Source organism: Zalophus californianus, chromosome 6, assembly GCF_009762305.2.
Source record: "Zalophus californianus isolate mZalCal1 chromosome 6, mZalCal1.pri.v2, whole genome shotgun sequence".
Classification (NCBI taxonomy): domain Eukaryota; kingdom Metazoa; phylum Chordata; class Mammalia; order Carnivora; family Otariidae; genus Zalophus; species Zalophus californianus.
This window is the reverse complement of record NC_045600.1, coordinates 36,072,621-36,089,928: the sequence shown is the minus strand read 5'-3', so window position 1 is coordinate 36,089,928 and position 17,308 is coordinate 36,072,621. Positions and strand designations below refer to the sequence as shown.

General features: G+C 41.0%; 1 protein-coding gene across 1 annotated transcript in view; it reads left to right on the top strand.

The window, feature by feature from the left end:
* Positions 1-17,308, top strand: part of SYNE2 (spectrin repeat containing nuclear envelope protein 2) — a 313,984-nt gene that overhangs the window by 246,573 nt on the left and 50,103 nt on the right. Inside the window, 10 exon segments of the mRNA XM_035727838.1 lie at positions 3,540-3,710; positions 3,859-3,992; positions 6,619-6,820; positions 7,933-8,112; positions 8,834-8,962; positions 10,218-10,372; positions 10,486-10,630; positions 11,571-11,665; positions 13,537-13,774; positions 16,874-17,065. Coding sequence (XP_035583731.1) covers positions 3,540-3,710; positions 3,859-3,992; positions 6,619-6,820; positions 7,933-8,112; positions 8,834-8,962; positions 10,218-10,372; positions 10,486-10,630; positions 11,571-11,665; positions 13,537-13,774; positions 16,874-17,065 — 1,641 coding nt within the window.

Genomic DNA, 17,308 nt, shown 5'->3' with positions numbered 1-17,308 from the left:
CATTCAAAAGAATGAGAAAACCTAGGCCTCAATCTCCATGACTGGATTAGGCAATAGTTTCTTAGATATGATACCAACAGCACAAGCAACGAAAGAAAAAATAAACTGGACTTCATCGGCGCTAAACACGTTTGTGTTTCAAAGGACACCATCAACAAAGTGAAATGACAAACCACAAAATAGAAGAAAATATTTGCTTATTTAGGGGCTTGCATCTACCATATAGAAGGACAGATAACCCAAGGGAAAACATGAGCAAGTGATCTGAATAACTGTTTCTCTAAAGAAGATATAAATGGCCAATAAGTACATGAAAAGATGCTCAATATTATTAATCAAGGAAATACAAATCAAAGCCACAATGAAATACTACTTCACACCCCCCTCATCGTGGTAATAATAAGGCAGACAGTAACAAATGTTAGCAAGGGTATGGAGACGTTGAAACTCCCATCCACTGCTGGTGAATGCAGAATGGAGTAGCTGCGTTGGAGAACAGTGTGGCAGGTCCTAGAGTTAACGTATGACTCAGCAACTTTATTCCCAAGGATCTCTCCAAGAGAAATGATAACGTATGTCCACACCAAAAACTTGTACATGAATGTTCATAGCAGGATGATTCATAATAGCCAAAAAGTAGAAACGATCCAAGTCTCCCTCAACTTATGAATGGATAAATAAGTGGTATATCCATGCAATGGGATATTATTCAGCCATAAAAAGGAATGAAGTACTGATACTTGCTACAACATTGATGGCCTTAGAAACATCATGCTAAGTGAAAGGAAGCAGTCGCCAAAGACCATATATTGTAGGATTCCATTTATATGAAATGTCCAGAATAGACACATTCTCTAGAGCCAAAGGTAGATCATGGCTGGGGAAGGGTTGGGGAAGAATGAGGAGTGACTGCCAGTGGGTATGGGGTTTCTTTTTGGGGTGATACAAATGTTCTAAAACTGATTATGGTGATTGCATACTTTTAAATAAGTCAGTTGTATGAAATGTGAGTTATATCTCAATGCTATTTAAAATTTTTTTTTTATTTTTTCAAGTATGTCTCTACCTAACGTGGGGCTTGAACTCATGACCCCTGAAATCAAAGTCACGTGCTCTACTGACTGAGCCAGCCAAGTGCCCCAAAGTTATTTTTTTAATGCAGAAAACATAAAACCTAGACCATGCATAGATAAGTACTCCAAAGTCAGTAGAGCCTCATCTTTAAGAGCAGGGGCTTTGATTCTCTGTCTAAATAAAAATCCTGGCAGCCCCATTTTCTGTCTGTGTCCCAGGGCAGGTACTTCACCTCTCTATGCCTCAATTTTCTGGTCTGTAAAATAGGGATGATAGTACTTCTAACTTTGTAGCAGTGCCTATATGGCAGTCAGTGCTGCCCTACTGGCTGATTCTACTTTGAACATTCTGAAAATGTTCCTCCTTGTTTCTGGTGTAGTGAATTTTGCTTCATGGCCTTCTTATCTTTTCCCTCAAACCACATGTGCCATTTCTTTTCCATGAAGCTATAATAGTCTAAGGGTTGCCCTTAAGAGCACCGGTAGTTGTACCAGCCTTGTACGTGGAAGCCATGAAGGCCTTCTGTGGCCCGGACCATGGCGGTGCCTTGTGTAGTCATGTGCCTATAGTAGGCACCCTTCTGTCTGAAACCTCCCTGCCGCCCAGACGAGTCCCAGCTTCCGTCTATAAGGAGTTCCCTTCCTACCTCCTTTGTTTCCTTACTGTCTTTTATTCTTTCTTAATGATGGATTCTTTTCCAGAGCCATTGAGCGCTTATAAAGACATTAGCCTACACGTTGCCAATGTGAGACTGACATTTTAGCATCCCAGGTTGTTTATCTGTCTTGTTTGGGGCAGGGTTTGAGGAACTGCCAAACATTTTTCTACAGAAATCAACACCGATGTGCGTCCTCCGTGTGGATGTTAAGCACAGAACAGAGGGCCTGAATGCAGGCCTGTGTGGTTACATCTAAAATTTGACATCCCGTCACAAATAAACCTGTCCAGTTGGGCCAGCATAGTGATCACACTCCATTTCTACTCAGATCCTTATTTTAAATTGAGATATCACCCTCTGAGTATACAATACAGTGGTTTTTAGTATATTCACAGAGATATACAACCATCACTAGTAATTCCAGGACATTTTTGTCAACTCAAAAAGAAACCCCCGTTACTCCTCATTCCTCCCTTCCCTTAGTCCCTGGAAACACTAATCCACTTTCTATCTCTATGTATATGCCTATTCTGGATATTTCCTACACATGGAATCATACAACAGGTGGTGTTCTCTGTCTGTCTTTCACTTAGCATGTTTTCAACATCAATATTAAAGTCTGTATCAGAACTTTATGGGTGAATAACATTCCATTGTATGGATATGGCACACTTAGTTTATCCATTGATGGACATTTGTGGGTTGTTTTCACTTTTAGGCTATCATGAGTCATGCTGCTCTGAACGTTTGTGTACAGGCTTTTGTATGAACATACGCTTCCATTTCTCTTGGGTATATACCTAAGAGTGGAATTAGTGGGTCATATGGTAACTCTATACTTACCTTTTTGAGGAACTGCCGAATATTTTTCTACAGAGGCTGCACCATTTTATGTTTCCACCAGCAATGTATGAGGGTTCCAGTTTTTCCACACTCTCGCCAACACTGGTTATTATCCATCTTTGATTATAGACGTCTTAGTGGATGTGAAATGACCTCTCATTGTGGTTTTTATTTATACTTCTCTAATGACTGTGGATGTTCTTTAGAGAGATATCTATTCAGTTCTTTGCCCAATTTAATTCTTTGGTTATTTGTCTTTTTATTGTTAAGCTATAAATGTTCTTTATGCAACATAAAATATATATACTTACATATTCTCAGTTGTATCTGAGATCATTTACATGCTTCAGCCTCTCACAGTTATCAAACATACTAAAGGATAAAATATGCCCACCATTGCATTTCCTCCTAGTTTGTATTTGCCTATTGTTTTGACTGAGCACGTGCCTCTCCAATTTAGGCTGACTCAAGTGCCAGGTAACAGAGGTAACATTTTACACTAACAATGCTCTGTAGTTTTCAGAACATTTTCACAGACACTATGTTGTTTATGTTTTTATTTAATATATCTGTTTTGTGAGTAGGGGAACTTACTCAAGGGTTAAATAACTTGCCCAAGATCAGAAAGCTCACAGGTTGTCACCAAAATGTATGCTCACAGATTCTGATTCCCCACCCATTGTTCTTTCTCTGGGCTGTCTCCTGCTGGGCTGAACTCTGTCCATGCCAATCCTTTTGGCCTCAGGGCTCTGTTCCATTCACCTGTTCTAAAACTTAGTCCTCGCCAATATCTTTCATTCATTGACCTACCCCTTCTCACCTCGGTTAATCACTGACACTCCCCCAGTGCTCTCAAACTGAAATGCCTAAATTAGGTCCCATGGTAGAATCCTTAGAAGGAAACAAAATGATGAGAGAGCCTCTTCTTAATGATTTTCTATATATGTTTCCCCTTCTCATACAGGTCAATGAGCTCAAGACCTCCATGCAGTCTGTTTTACAGGAGTGGAAGGTTTATGATAAACTGTATGAGGAAGTGATGATGATGACAATCCGATTCTGGTACTCCATGGAGCACAGCAAGCCTGTGGTTTTGTCATTAGAAGCCTTAAGATGCCAGGTGCAGAACCTTCAGGTAAATTAACCAGATCTTGGCGTAGTGCGTCCGCTGTTGGCAGAAAATCTCCAGTGTTAATCAAGCACAGAAATGGACACAATTGCCTTGGTGCTGTCCACAGAGAAGCACAAAACAGTATTTTAAATAACCTGCCCTCTTCTTTCAGTCTCTTCAAGATGAAGCCGAGAACAGTGAAGGAAGTTGGGAGAAACTGCAGGAGGTGATTGGAAAACTCAAAGATCGCTGCCCCTCGGTTGCTGAGATAATTGAAGAGAAATGCCAAGATATGCACGCCAGGTGTGCCTTATTTAAGATACCGTTTGTTTATTTATTTGACAGAGAAAGACACAACGAGAGAGGGAACACAAGCAGGGAGAGTGGGAGAGGGAGAAGCAGGCTTCCCGAAGAGCAGGGAGCCGGATGCAGGGCTCCATCCCAGGACTCTGGGATCATGACCTGAGCCGAAGGCAGATGCTTAACGACTGAGGCACCCAGATGCACCAAGATACTGTTTGAATAACAGAGCAGATATCTTTATCTCAATGATATGTGGTCAGTGACGTGACAGAGGCTTTGTAAAGTCTTCATACTCATCGGGTAATAACTATTTGTGCTATTCTGGTTTCTTCTACTTTGAAGCATCTAGTTTATGTAAGATTTGATTTTGGGAAGGCCATTTCTTGCCTTGTAGCCAGGGTAGCCACCCTGCCTGCCCAGTGCGAGCCTCAGGGACACCAAAATCCCAGGCAGAGACAGGCTTACAGGGTAGTCAGATGGACAATCTGTTTCCCTGGAAACATAAGATGGAAGAGAGGAGATGTTATTATTCCTCTTGGGGAGGTGATTTGTGAGGTTGGAAAGAACTCTTTGATGAACTGCTTATGGTGGGAAGCTCCTTCTAAGGAGTGTGGCCCTAGTTAATTGCAAGGCTTTTATTTTGCTGAGTATCAGGACATGAAATGCGGCCTAAAGATAATTTGCTCCGGTGACGAAGACATGTAAGCTACCCTCCGTGCCCTTCTCTACCCTTCCTCCATGCAGATTCAGCATCTCAGTAAATCTTACACTTTGAACAAGTGTTGAACAAGGGACACCAAATTTATATACCCTGCAGTGGCACCCTCAGCTCATGATCCAGTCCTTACTGGGAGAAGGCAAAGGAGAGAGAGTAAGGAGGCACATAGACATGTATCCGATGCCCCTTCTAGTATTGGGGCCACCCCCAAAACATGGCAGTGCAGTTTGCTATTAAAGGGATTCATTTGTTGCCACAGTACATACACATTCCGTTGTTGGCACAAGAATATATCAGAAGGCTTGTTGGAAAAGGGAGAAAATAGCACCAAAATGTTTAGTCGTTAGCTATACCTTAGTGTCAGGTGGTTTTATTACCTTCTTCTTCATAGATAGGTAGGCAAGTAGGTGGGTAGGAAGGTAGGTAGATAAGCTAGATACAGATGTAGGGATAGATAGATTGAAACATACACGTTTTGTGGGGTTTTGTTTTTATTTTATAATGAGTATATGTTGTATTTATAATTGGGAAAAAATATTGTTAATAAAAAACACTATTCTGGGATGCCTGGGTGGCTCATTTGGTTAACTGCCTGACTCTGCTCAGGTCATGATCCTGGGGTCTTGCGATCGAGCCCCGCGTCGGGCTCCCGGCTCAGCAGGGAATCTGCATCTCCGTCTGCCTCTGCTGCCCGCCCCCGCTTGTGCTCTCTCACAAATAAATAAATAAAATAAAATCTTAAAAAAGAAAAGAAAAAACACTGTTCCCATAAGATTTTTAAAATGCATAAAAATAAAGCGATTGTGCCATTTTTCACCTTTTCCATCTATTTGGCAGGGTTGAGGATATTATGAAATAAGCATTTTCATGTGCTTCAGGTGAAAATGTAAACATTATGATGCTTCCAGAAAGCTGGTTTGACAATATATATACCCATAACCTTAAAAATGTTTACATATTTTTATTCCTTGACCAAAGTAATTCTCTCAGAAATCTAGTTTAAGGCCAATGTCTTGAAATGCAGAAAAAGGCCTTTTGAACAAGTTGTATTTGAGCATTAGATTTGAAAGCAAAAATTGAAAATTACTTCAGTATCCGCACTAAACCCGAATTTAGTAATTAAACAAAAACCAGACCATTTAAAGACCATTAAGTACAGCCATTTCAAATTAGACTTACTTATTTTTTATTAATAACATGGGGAAATCTTTAAGTCCTATGGGAAAGATACTACAGTCTGTATGTGGAATAAAAACGATTTCCGTTATTCCCGCTGTTATATAAGGAACATGTTACTTCTGTAATTAGAAAATAAATTTGGGGCGCCTCGGTGCCTCAGTCAGTTAAGTGTCTGCCTTCGGCTCAGGCCAGGGTCCCAGGGTCCTGGGATTGAGCCCCGAATCAGGCTCCCTGCTCAGTGGGGAGCCTGCTTCTCCCTCTGCCTGCCGCTCCCCCTGCTTGTGCTCTCCTCTCTCTCTCTCTCTCTCTCTCGTTCTCTCTGACAAATAAAATATTAAAAAAATAAAAAGAAAATAAATTTGGCATAAGCACAATTTAAATAAGGCCTATTTAATGACCCCCCTCTCTAAACCAGGAGCCCCTCCCACGTGGAGAAGGTTTCATCAGGCATGCAGTTCAACACGTTCTCTATCTTTGCCTAACAGACATTCGAAATACAATAGATCTTGCCAATCACAAATTTGGTAGTTTTTGTTGAGAATTATAAAGTCAATGAAATATCCTAATTTGGACTTCTGTTTATATAATAGTGATGCATTAATAAAAAAAGGCATTTGTGTCTTCTTAACAACCCATCTGCTCTTGTCTCACTGGTAGAATGTGTGCATTGTGCTTTTGCTGCAATGGGACGGAGGGTCTGAGGGTTCTGTTGTTCATGTTGTTCTGACAGGTGGGCCAGGTAAACCAAGACCTTGCAGACCAGTTGCAGAAGGCGCAGAGTCTGCTACAGCTCTGGAAGGCCTGTAACAGTGCTCACGCTGAAGCTGCAGCAAGGCTGGAGCAGCAGGAAGCAAAGTACCAAGAGCTTGAAAACATCAACATGTCTGGAAACAACCTGGCCGAGATCCTGACCCCAGCCCTGCAGGATGTAAAGGTGGTTGCAAAGCCCATTTGGAAAACCAAGGCCAAGAGAGCCCAACAGACAGGGCCATGACCTGGGGACTAGACAGACCACAGGGACAAAGAAGTGGGTCAGGACAGATTCATGAGCAGCCCGTGTAGGACACAAATATTATGCCTGGAATGTGCAGGGTTGGGAGAGCCAGGTGGCAGCTCAGAGGCGAGGTCTAGGCAGCAGGTAGCTGGATCAAAAGCACCTGACAGCACCTCGTTCCAAGTTTCCCCTTTCATTCTAGCAGAAGAATCTCAAAAACCTCATACAAGATCTCAGATAAAGGCAAAAGTATCTCAAATGAGTGTGATCATCTATACTCATCTACACATCTACACACTCTCGCTTTAGAAATAATCATGGACTCATGCCACATTAATATGGCTTTTCTGTGGGTGTAATTATTTTTGGACAATATTTAAGAGTTGTATAATTTTATCCTATTATAGTAATGAGTGCCCAGAAAGTGAATACTCTCTAGTTTTAAACTGGGTGACCAGATGCATTGTGTATCTTCTGATACTGTAGGTCAAGTCAAAAAGTATTAATCAACTTAGTTAAACAATCCAACAAATATGATCTGTATTTCAGATTAACTTCTACCTGATCTGTTGTTTAAACAAAACAAATTTCACATACACCGTATTTATAGAGTAGCCCTAAAATCACCTTGATTAATAGGATTCTGCAGTCTCTGCAAATGAGTCCATTTATGTCATAAAATCTCAGACACAGGACAGAGTTGCATTGATTCATAAAATAGCCTTAAAGTGGATCCCTAAAGTGTTCAATGATTAGAAACATGAAACAGAGGAATCTACCTGGGTGGTCTCCAGTTTCTGTACACTGGAAGGCCCAAACTCTGTTGATCGGTTGTCAGTTTTAGCTCTGAACTGACATATTTCTGAAGATCACCAGTGATGTGCATCATATAATGAAAGCTTAGCTTTTTCAGCTCTTTAAAATAAATAATAACAAAAAGCCACACCCACAATTTTAGAGCAGAAATTCTCCTAGATATTGATGGAGTGGCAGGGATGGGAATTTGTGTTATAGGAGGAGGAAATGTTTTCTGATCACTGTTTCTTCTCCAGGAGCTGCAGCATGATGTGCAGAAGACAAAAGAAGCCTTTCTCCAGAATTCCACTCTCCTGGATCGACTTCCGCAACTCCCAGAGTCCAGCACCCACATGCCCCGCTCTACACAACTGCACTCCCTTCAGAGGGCTTCTTACTTGGAAAAGATGCTCCTTGTGAAGGCTAATGAATTTGAGGTTCATCTCATTTTTCCATTCAAGTTGTATTCTCGAACATTTGCAAGCTACCCTCAATTCCTTATATCCTATGGAGTAATAGTTATTAGTGCTTTATGGACTGCTCTTCAGGGAAACTACAGAATAAAGATGTCCCAAACATAAAGACGCACTCACATGACTGTTCAATCACACGGGCAATGGGCAGGTCTTAAGCAAACATCTGTTCTTCATTGAACATGTTAGTTTATGAAATGAGCTATTAGATTCCTTACACTGTTCAGATCTCATAGTTATTTGGATCTCCAAATGGGGTACTCGAGTCATAGAAGTAACTGCTTAAAGCTTAACTATCTGTTGTACTCTTTATTCACGTTTTGAAAAACCTTTAGTGCATGAGCGGTTAAAAAGCACAGAAGGCCATAGAACTCCAATATCACATCTCAGTATCAACAAGAAGAAAACATTGAACTAGCAAGACTGAGGGAGCAGAGTACTCACTATCCCTCCTCTATATGCCCCCTCAAGCAGGTGATCCAGTCATCCCTGAAGGCTCAGTGCTTTGCCAGAGGCACAGAGTAAAAAACGAGTCTTCTGAATATTCATCTCTGAATAGTCAAGATAATAATGAGCTGCTGGGGGTTGAAAACACCTTGAGCTTTTATCAACTTCCAAGACTATGCTTAATTCTGTTATATATGCACATGAAAATGATTTCTAATGAAAATTTCTCTTGTTCTAGTTTGTTCTGTCACAGTTCAAGGATTTTGGGGACCATTTGGAATCTTTAAAAGGTCTCATTATGCATGAAGAAGAGAATTTGGATAAACTCTATCGTCAAGAAAAAGAGGAAAACCCTGACTTATTCCTGGTATTGCCAATATTTGTGTTTCCTTAGGGCTTAGGCTCACCATAGGATAAGAAACAGGCTAATGACTGTCAGGTTACAGAATCTGTATCTTCACTCGAGCACAGTCATTTATATGCCATCCATTCTTGGCCTTCTCCTAAGGCCTAGAAAAGGATGACAACATAGAGATCTATTTTAGTAATATGCCACAGTAAATTTAGCAGATTTAAAATTTTTTGACATCTTTACTAATTAGCTTCGGTGAACTAGAATAACCTAGGAATTGGCCTTTGTGATTAATTGAATTTTTCTGGTTAGCTGAAGATCAAAAGTAAAATATCCTATTAAATGAATTCTATATTTTTTCTTTCTTTATTAAATTAGTTTAGGATAAGTAACATAAATTAAAGAATTCTGGATCCTACAAACTCCTAAGGACTGATATTCGTAACCTGGATCGAGGGTCAGCTAACTATGGCACACCATCCAAATCTTGTCCTCCACCTGTTTGTATAAAGTGTTATTGGCATACAGTCATGCCCTTCCGTTTATTAATTGTCTGTGGGAGTTTTCATGCTGCAGAGGCAGAGCTGAGTAGTTATAACAGAGATCATATGGCCCATAAAAGCTGCAATATTTATGATCTAGCCCTTTACAGAAAAAAATTTGCTGACCCTAACCTAGATTACTATGGCAGAGTTCTGTAGTGATAACGTGGATATTGTGAAGGATGTTGGCTTAACATATCGTTGACCTAGATGCTGTCCCTGGAATATTTTAAAAATAATGTTTTGCTGAGTTTGCTTTCTTGTGATTTCATGTTCTTCAAAATATGGATGTTTAAGTACCATGCTTTACTAGCGTTATTTTAAGGACTAAATTTTCATTGGGTTTGTAGGTAAACTGCATGATCTGTTGAAGGTCAAGTTATTGGCAGAATACATGGGAGGTCCTAAATGGGCCCTTTAAAAAAAACAACAACTCATTTCCATCTTCCTTAAAAACAAAATCTGACATCATTTTCTATGTCCTGGGCCGTTCAGGTGCTGACCACGTGTGCTCTTGTTCTAGAAAAGCCACAGGATTGGGAGATCAGGGTTTAGGTCCAGCTCTAATACTAACTGGCTATTTGACTGTGGGCTAGTCATTTACCTAGTTAGCTCCCAGTTTTCCCTCGTGTTTCAGATACGGATGGTCTGCAGGATCTCTGAGGCCTTTTCATCATCTAGATAGCTTACTGACCTCCAGAAACCTGAAACTTAATTTTTTTTAATAGAACCATGTGTTGGCACTGACGGCCCAATCACCTGATGTTGAGCATTTGAATGAAGTAAGCCTCAAGCTCCCACTTAGTGACATAGCCATAAAGACGTTACAAAATACGAACCGGCAGTGGATTCGGGCCACAGCAACAGCCCTGGAACGCTGCAGGTCAGAGCGTCCCATCCCTACCATTCTGTTTCAGTGAAGCTAAAATGAACAGTTTGAGTTCAGGAATGTCATTGTTTTGTGACTCCTTTTTGTTCGTTTATAAACCTTTGTAGTGAGCTTCAGGGAATTGGCTTGAATGAAAAGTTTCTTTATTGCTGTGAAAAATGGGTCCAGTTTTTGGAGAAGATAGAAGAGACGCTCAAGGTGAATCTTGCCGACAGCCTCCCAGCTCTCCTGGAACAGCAGAAAACATATGAGGTAAATCTTTGCTTTCCGCTACTTTGTACCTCACCCCGGGACAGGAGTTGAGATAAGATACTCATTGTATTTTATTTTACATCTTTCAATCCCTAGATGCCGAATATAGGTCTTTAGGCAGATTCATTTCTCAATTGATTGTAAAATTTTCACACATTTCATAAATTTCAACATTTTGTTTTAGTGCTGTCCTTTGTTAATGAGAGAACTCCTAGATCTTCTGCGGTAGGTGGAAACTTCTAGCACAACTTTGCTTCCATAGAATGCGTACATACCAAGAGCAGGCTAAAATACTGCAACTTCATCTTTGCATTTTCACTGAATAATTCCCTAAAATACTGAAGTGCCTGGTATAATTATAACTGTAGCATTAATGATTGAACAGAGGAATTTCCCCACACGTGTGCTGATGGACATTTGGAAATACTCTTGGTGGTTATAGGCAGATACTGCATTTTGAAAGTATGCATGATTTAGGTCACTGTAATTTTTAATGTAACTGATTTAAGTCTGCATTGTTACATTAATGTTCTCCAATGAAAATGAAGTTCATTGAACCAAAACACCCTGAATGGTCTTGATTAAATTACCAAACCTCTTTACATCTTAGTTTCCTTGTCTTTAAATGAGTATGATAATAGTACTTACATCTGAAGGTTGACGAATAAGCGAGGCATACGTGTTTTACACAGTGCCTAACAAGTAGTAAATGCCCAATAAATGGGCATTAGGTAGTTGTTATTAGGCCTGTTTTCTTCTGAGATTATATCCACAGGTGATGTTGATGTGATGGTTGAGCATGTTTTGCAAAGAAGCTCTAATAATTTGAAAATTAATCCTCTCACATGTCCTCTAGGACCTTAGATTTTAATAGGAAATGTAAGTTCCGTGTTTGTAAAAAGAAATCCAGCTGATATCTTCTATGTTAACTCCTACGCAGGTGTTAGAAGCTGAAGTTTCTATAAACCAGACAGTTGCTGATTCTTATGTCAGCCAGTGCTTACAACTGTTGGACACAACAGAACTAGAGGAGAGGTAAGCTGTCTGGGGCTCATGATGGTTGTGTGTGGAGGTAACCCAGGGGGAGCAGGCCTCCCACCGTGTGGGTCTTGACCACTTCAGTGACCTGCAGCCTTGTCGGTTGATAGACCGTCATGGGGTCAGTCTCCTGACTGTTCATTAGGATGGGGACTTGCTGTGTGGCCACAGAAAGGTCAGTCACACTTTTGTGTACGGTAGTGGGGGTGACATTAGCAGACAGTAGATGGGTGCTTTGCAAGTACCCACTCACCAAGTATAGTTAATGAAGTTTTTACCCCAAAGGATTCTTCTGTAGTGTTTTCCTCTCTCTGCCTTCAGCCTCATGACATTTTGCTATTTAAAAAATAATTCTTAAGGGGCGCCCGGAGGGGCTCAGTCAGTTAATCGGCTGCCTTTGGCTCGGGTCATGATCCCAGGGTCCTGGGGTCAAGCCCCAGGTCGGGCTCCCTGCTCAGTTCTCCCTCTCCCCGCCCCCTGGCTCATGTTCTCTCTCTCTCTCAAATAAATAAATACAATCTTAGAAAAAAATAATAATAGGGGTGCCTGGGTGGCTCAGTTGGTTAAATTACTGCCTTCGGCTCAGGTCATGATCCCAGGGTCCTGGAATCGAGCCCCGCATCAGGCTCTCTGCTCAGCGGGAAGCCTGCTTCTCCCTTTACCACTCCCCCTGCTTGTGTTCCTCTCTCGCTGTCTCTCTCTCTGTCAAATAAATATATAAAATCTTTAAAAAATAATAATAATTATAATAATAATTCTTAAGGTGCTGCTCTTCCCAGTGGGTAGCCGTGTTACCTAGTTGTAAGAAAAGGGATTTCTCTGTGCTACATACGTGGTGTTGGCATCACTGGGCTGCACCAGTCACGCTGAGCAGAGCCCCTTCCACCAGCCTGGTGACAAGAGCTGAACCTGCTCGCACAGCCGGTACACGTGGTGGGCAGAGCCTTCGGGCAGCCTGGCCTCTTCAGTGCTTCTGTAGGTGTCTTGAAGACAGCTCTGGCTTTTCCTCCCCATTGGCGCCCATAGACCTCTGAATTTTCTTTGAGCATAACTAAGGAATATAAAGTGCATTTCTTCCTAGCTATGAAGTTATAAATTCAGGCTAGGTCCTTGTTCCAGGACAATAAACTAGTTTTGATTTGATCGGTGCAGTAAAGCATGACTTTTCCTATAATAAATAAAAGGCCTTATTTGTCATGTGGTGGGTGTTATTTATCTGGAAAAGAACTAGGTGAGTAGTCATGGAAAGCATGTTCTTTATTGCTGAAATTTTGTCAAGTACAGCCTTCAAGTAATTGATGACGTTACGCAGTACCTGTTCATCGTTTCCCATTGGTCCAAAATTCTGTTTTCCATACAGCATTTGGCGTAATGTAGGTTAAAACAGCTTAAATTTGGGGGCACCTGGGTGGCTCAGTCGTTAAGCATCTGCCTTCGGCTCAGGTCATGATCCTGGGGTGCTGGCATCCAGTCCCATGTGGGGCTCCCTGCTCGGCGGGAAGCCTGCTTCTCCCTCTCCCACTCCCCCTGCTTGTGTTCCCTCTCTCGCTGTGTCTCTCTCTGTCAAATAAATAAATAAAATCTTTAAAAAAAAAAAAAACAGCTTAAATTTGTTTAAGGGATTCAACTGTGCAGGCAAAATACCAAGTCTTATGCAAATATCTCCTGCTAAATGCCTTTTGCTGCCCCTGCCTACGTTTCCCAGCACATTTAAATTGAATGGTACTCAGATTTTTAAGGAGGTTTTTTTCCCCCCATGTAAATTGTCCCCATAAAACGGCAAATGTGAGTTTCTATTATGCGTTGGTAGTGATTTTTGTTTTCTACATGTTGATGTCAGGATTCTCTAATCACTTGTTTTTCCCAAGACCGGAATTTATTTCAAAGTTCACAAAACTGAAGGACCAGTGGCAGAGCGCCACCCAGAGCATCCGGCAGAGGAAGAGTGACATCAATGGGCTGGTGGGACAGTGGCGGTACTTCACCACCTCCGCGGAGAACTTATTCCGCTTCCTCACGGACACCTACCACCTGCTGTCTGCAGTGAAGAGCCAGGACTGCTACAGCCTCCACCAAACCAGAAGGCTGATCCGTGAGCTGAAGGTAGTGCGTGCACAGTAGCGGTGTGAGGACTTACAGGGTGGTCACTGTTTGGAAGATGTGCATTCTCCTCAGGTTTTATGTTGTGGTTCACGTGTACTGTCTGCACGTGGGAAGACCAGCTGGGTCCCTATGACCCTCTCCAGCTTTGTCCCCAGCCCGGTGGTGTCAGAAACCCAATCTTATCTATTCATCCGAGATAGTGAGGCTCTCTTGGGCTGTGGGAGTAGAGATGGAGTGGAGATGGGTGGGTAGAGGCAGGGGATGTTTGGGGTGACAGATTCACACCACCCAAGCTTTTAAGGTACTGACTGGTGAATCACTTGACCACCAGAGTCGTAATTTATAAGGAGACTCCTGCTTACTCTGGAAGGGCAAATTCATGTAAGCAACAAAGTCTTTTTTTCTTTTATCTTTTTTCTTTTATTTTAATTCCAATGTAGTTAACATATGGTGTTATATTGGTTTCAGGTGTACAGTATAGTGATTCAGCAAATCCATGCATTACTCAGTGCTCATCAAGATAAGTGTGCTCTTATGCAACGACGTTTTCAGAGAGTTGTTTTGAGTGTTGGTTTAAAGTAATTAAGTTGGCAATCTCCAAAACACGTTCCATTTAGCTATAGAACTAATCGTCACTGTAGAGACAGCCAAATGAAATACCACCCTTTTGAAATCCTGTGCTCTCCACATTCATTTATCTGGTCATCAGATATCAATTGGGTACCTGCTCTGTGCCAGTCAGTATGGACAAATAGCCTAGCTGTCAGGCAGGCAATCAAACAAATCAGTAAACAAACAAGGAAATGCTAATTCGTCTGATTGGTCGGGGAAATCAGACAAATCCATAAATAAGAAAATACCAGATTGCAATAAGGCATATGTAGATAATTAAAACAGAACCAGTAATGGAGGGGCTGGGTGGCTACTTTTGATTGGGTGATCTCTAGGCACATGACATTTAAACTGGAACCTGAGAAGGAATCTGGGGAAAGAGCCTTTCAGACAAAAGGAATGTCTTACCTAAAGTCCCCAAGAGGGGAACAAGCTTCACAAAGCGGAGGAACAGAAAGAAGGCTAGTGTGAATGGAGTACGGCCAGGGAGGCAGCAGCGTGGCAGAGAGTGACTTTGAGAGGCAGGCGGGAGGAGCACTTTGAAGTGTGGTAGCCAAGTTATAGTCTTGCTATAATAGGAAGCCTTTGAAGAGTTTCAGTTGGAAGAGGGGGCAGCATGATACCTTTTGTAATGTTGAAGATCCTCTGGCTGTCTGAGAGATCATGATAGATTGTGGAGAGCCAGAATAGAGGCAGGAATCCCAGGGTATTAGTATTTCTTCCTTGGTAACAACAATCATTGATCATTATTTCTCACAGTTCTGGGGTTGACAAGGCTCAGTTAGGTGGTTCTTGCTTACGTCTCTCAGGAAGATTCAGTCAGATGGTGGTGGGAGCTGGACTCATCTGAAGGCTCATTCACTTTCATGTCTAGCACTTAAGCCAGAATTACTCAGCATCATTCTCCTGTGGTCTTCCCACGTGGAGGCTTCTGGTAGCCAGACTTTTTATATGGCAGCTCATTGGCTTCAAAGGTACATGTCCCAAGAAAGAGATCCAGGGAGAAGCTGTGTTGCCTTCTAGACCTAGCCTCTGAAGTCGCAGAAATCACTTCTGCTATCCTTTGTTAATCAAGGTCATTGTACGTGCTCACACAGGATCAACAGAAGGGGACAGAGGCACCACCGCTTGATGGGAGTGGCAAGGTTCTAGAAAACCATGCAGGACTGGGAATATTGTTGTGGGCGTTTTGTGAAAAATACAGTCTGCCATAACCAGTTAGGAGGCCATTTCTATAGTCTTGGATAGTTGCTACAGTGGATAAAAGGATGATCATAGTGAATATAAAAAAGGATATGTTTTTTTACAAATTTACAAGAACTTACAAGGCTTGCTAATGGTTTAGATGTGGCCAATAAATAAAAATCTAAATCAAGATGGGCTCTAGGGTTTTGGCTTGAGCATTTTGGTGAACAGTGTGCTGTTGACCAAGTCGGGGAAGACTGGAGAGAAGCAAGATCTTTTGAGAAGCTTAAAATGACTAATAGATGTCTATTTATTTGGCTATGTCATGCAATTCCATATGCTGGAAAGACAAGTGTGGAGTGCCCATATATCATTGAGTTGCAGTTTCTCTTATTTGTATCTCTTCCCGAGAGTACAGTCTGCTTTTCTCCCTTTTGCATTGGGTTATATCAAGTATTCTCAGATACCTTTGTAAATCAGTGCAAAAAACAATCTGATTGTTTTTTTAGTATCCATTTCCATTTTGGGAAAATGCCTACATTTTGTCTCCCTTGAGAAATTTGAAGATGAAGGAAATCATGTCTAGAATAAGAAAAAAATAATTTTTTTCCTCCTGAAACCAAATGCTTTGGAAGTAGGAGTCAGTTTAAAAGTTTTAAACTTCATTTTTGCAGTGTAAATAGGTAGTTTTAGTCCCTTTAAAATAGAGCCAGCATGATATTCAAATGACTGTTTTAAAGCTGTCCCTTTAATGCATATATTAATGCTTATGTTTAAGTGTCCATAATAAGTTTAACTGGATTTTTTTTATATTTTACCTTTTTTATTTGTTCTCTCCTTTTATAACTGTTTAGCATAGTGTGCACATTCTATCCTTGTGGGTTAGAAGTAAGCTGACTCTTATACAATGGTAATGGGTATTTGCTCTTAATTTCAGGTCTAATACTCCAGTTATTTTCTCAATACTTTAAATCCATTTATCTTGTAGGCTCTTATTCGTTGAAGTATATTTTTTATCTCTCTATGCTTCTGATCATTACATTAAGAATGTTATCTCTTAACAACTATTGGAAATTATCTTAATGCATTATTTGGTGTAGTATGTAGTAGTGTAAAACATTAGCCTTAGGTGTGTGTGTGTGTCTGTATGTGCATGTGCACACATTCTAATCACATTTGCCTAATTTATATCTAACTTAACATTTATTAGTAGGAAAAGGTCTGAAGGGAATGTTCACAAATACATACAATCACATTTTGATCGTATCAGAGGCTTAAGAAATCACTTTTTTTTTCTTTTTAGAGTAAGAAATTCATTTTCAGAGACGGCAAACTACCTTTGAACTAACTTTAGAAGCTGGGGAGAAGTTACTGAACACAGCTAACCTGGAAACTAAAGAGTTGATTGAAAAGAAAATCAGTCAACTCCGGGACAACTGGAGGGACACAGAGCTCCATGTAGGAGAGCTAATTAAACAGTTGCAGAACAATGTAGAGGTAAACTCACCATTTACTCTTCAGGATATTCAAACGCAGTACGTGGAGTTTTTGTTTGCTGGGCAAAAATGGGCATGATTTTAGGAAATCACAGTATTGTTAAGTTTTCCAAGGGACCTTGGATCCTAATCCTTGAATCATGCCAGTTACTTAATGTAAAATAATAAGAGAGCATTGAAAAAGCTCGATGTTAAGTATATAAATACTTGAGGTTCTCTTTTCTATCCACTCGTACGAAATAGG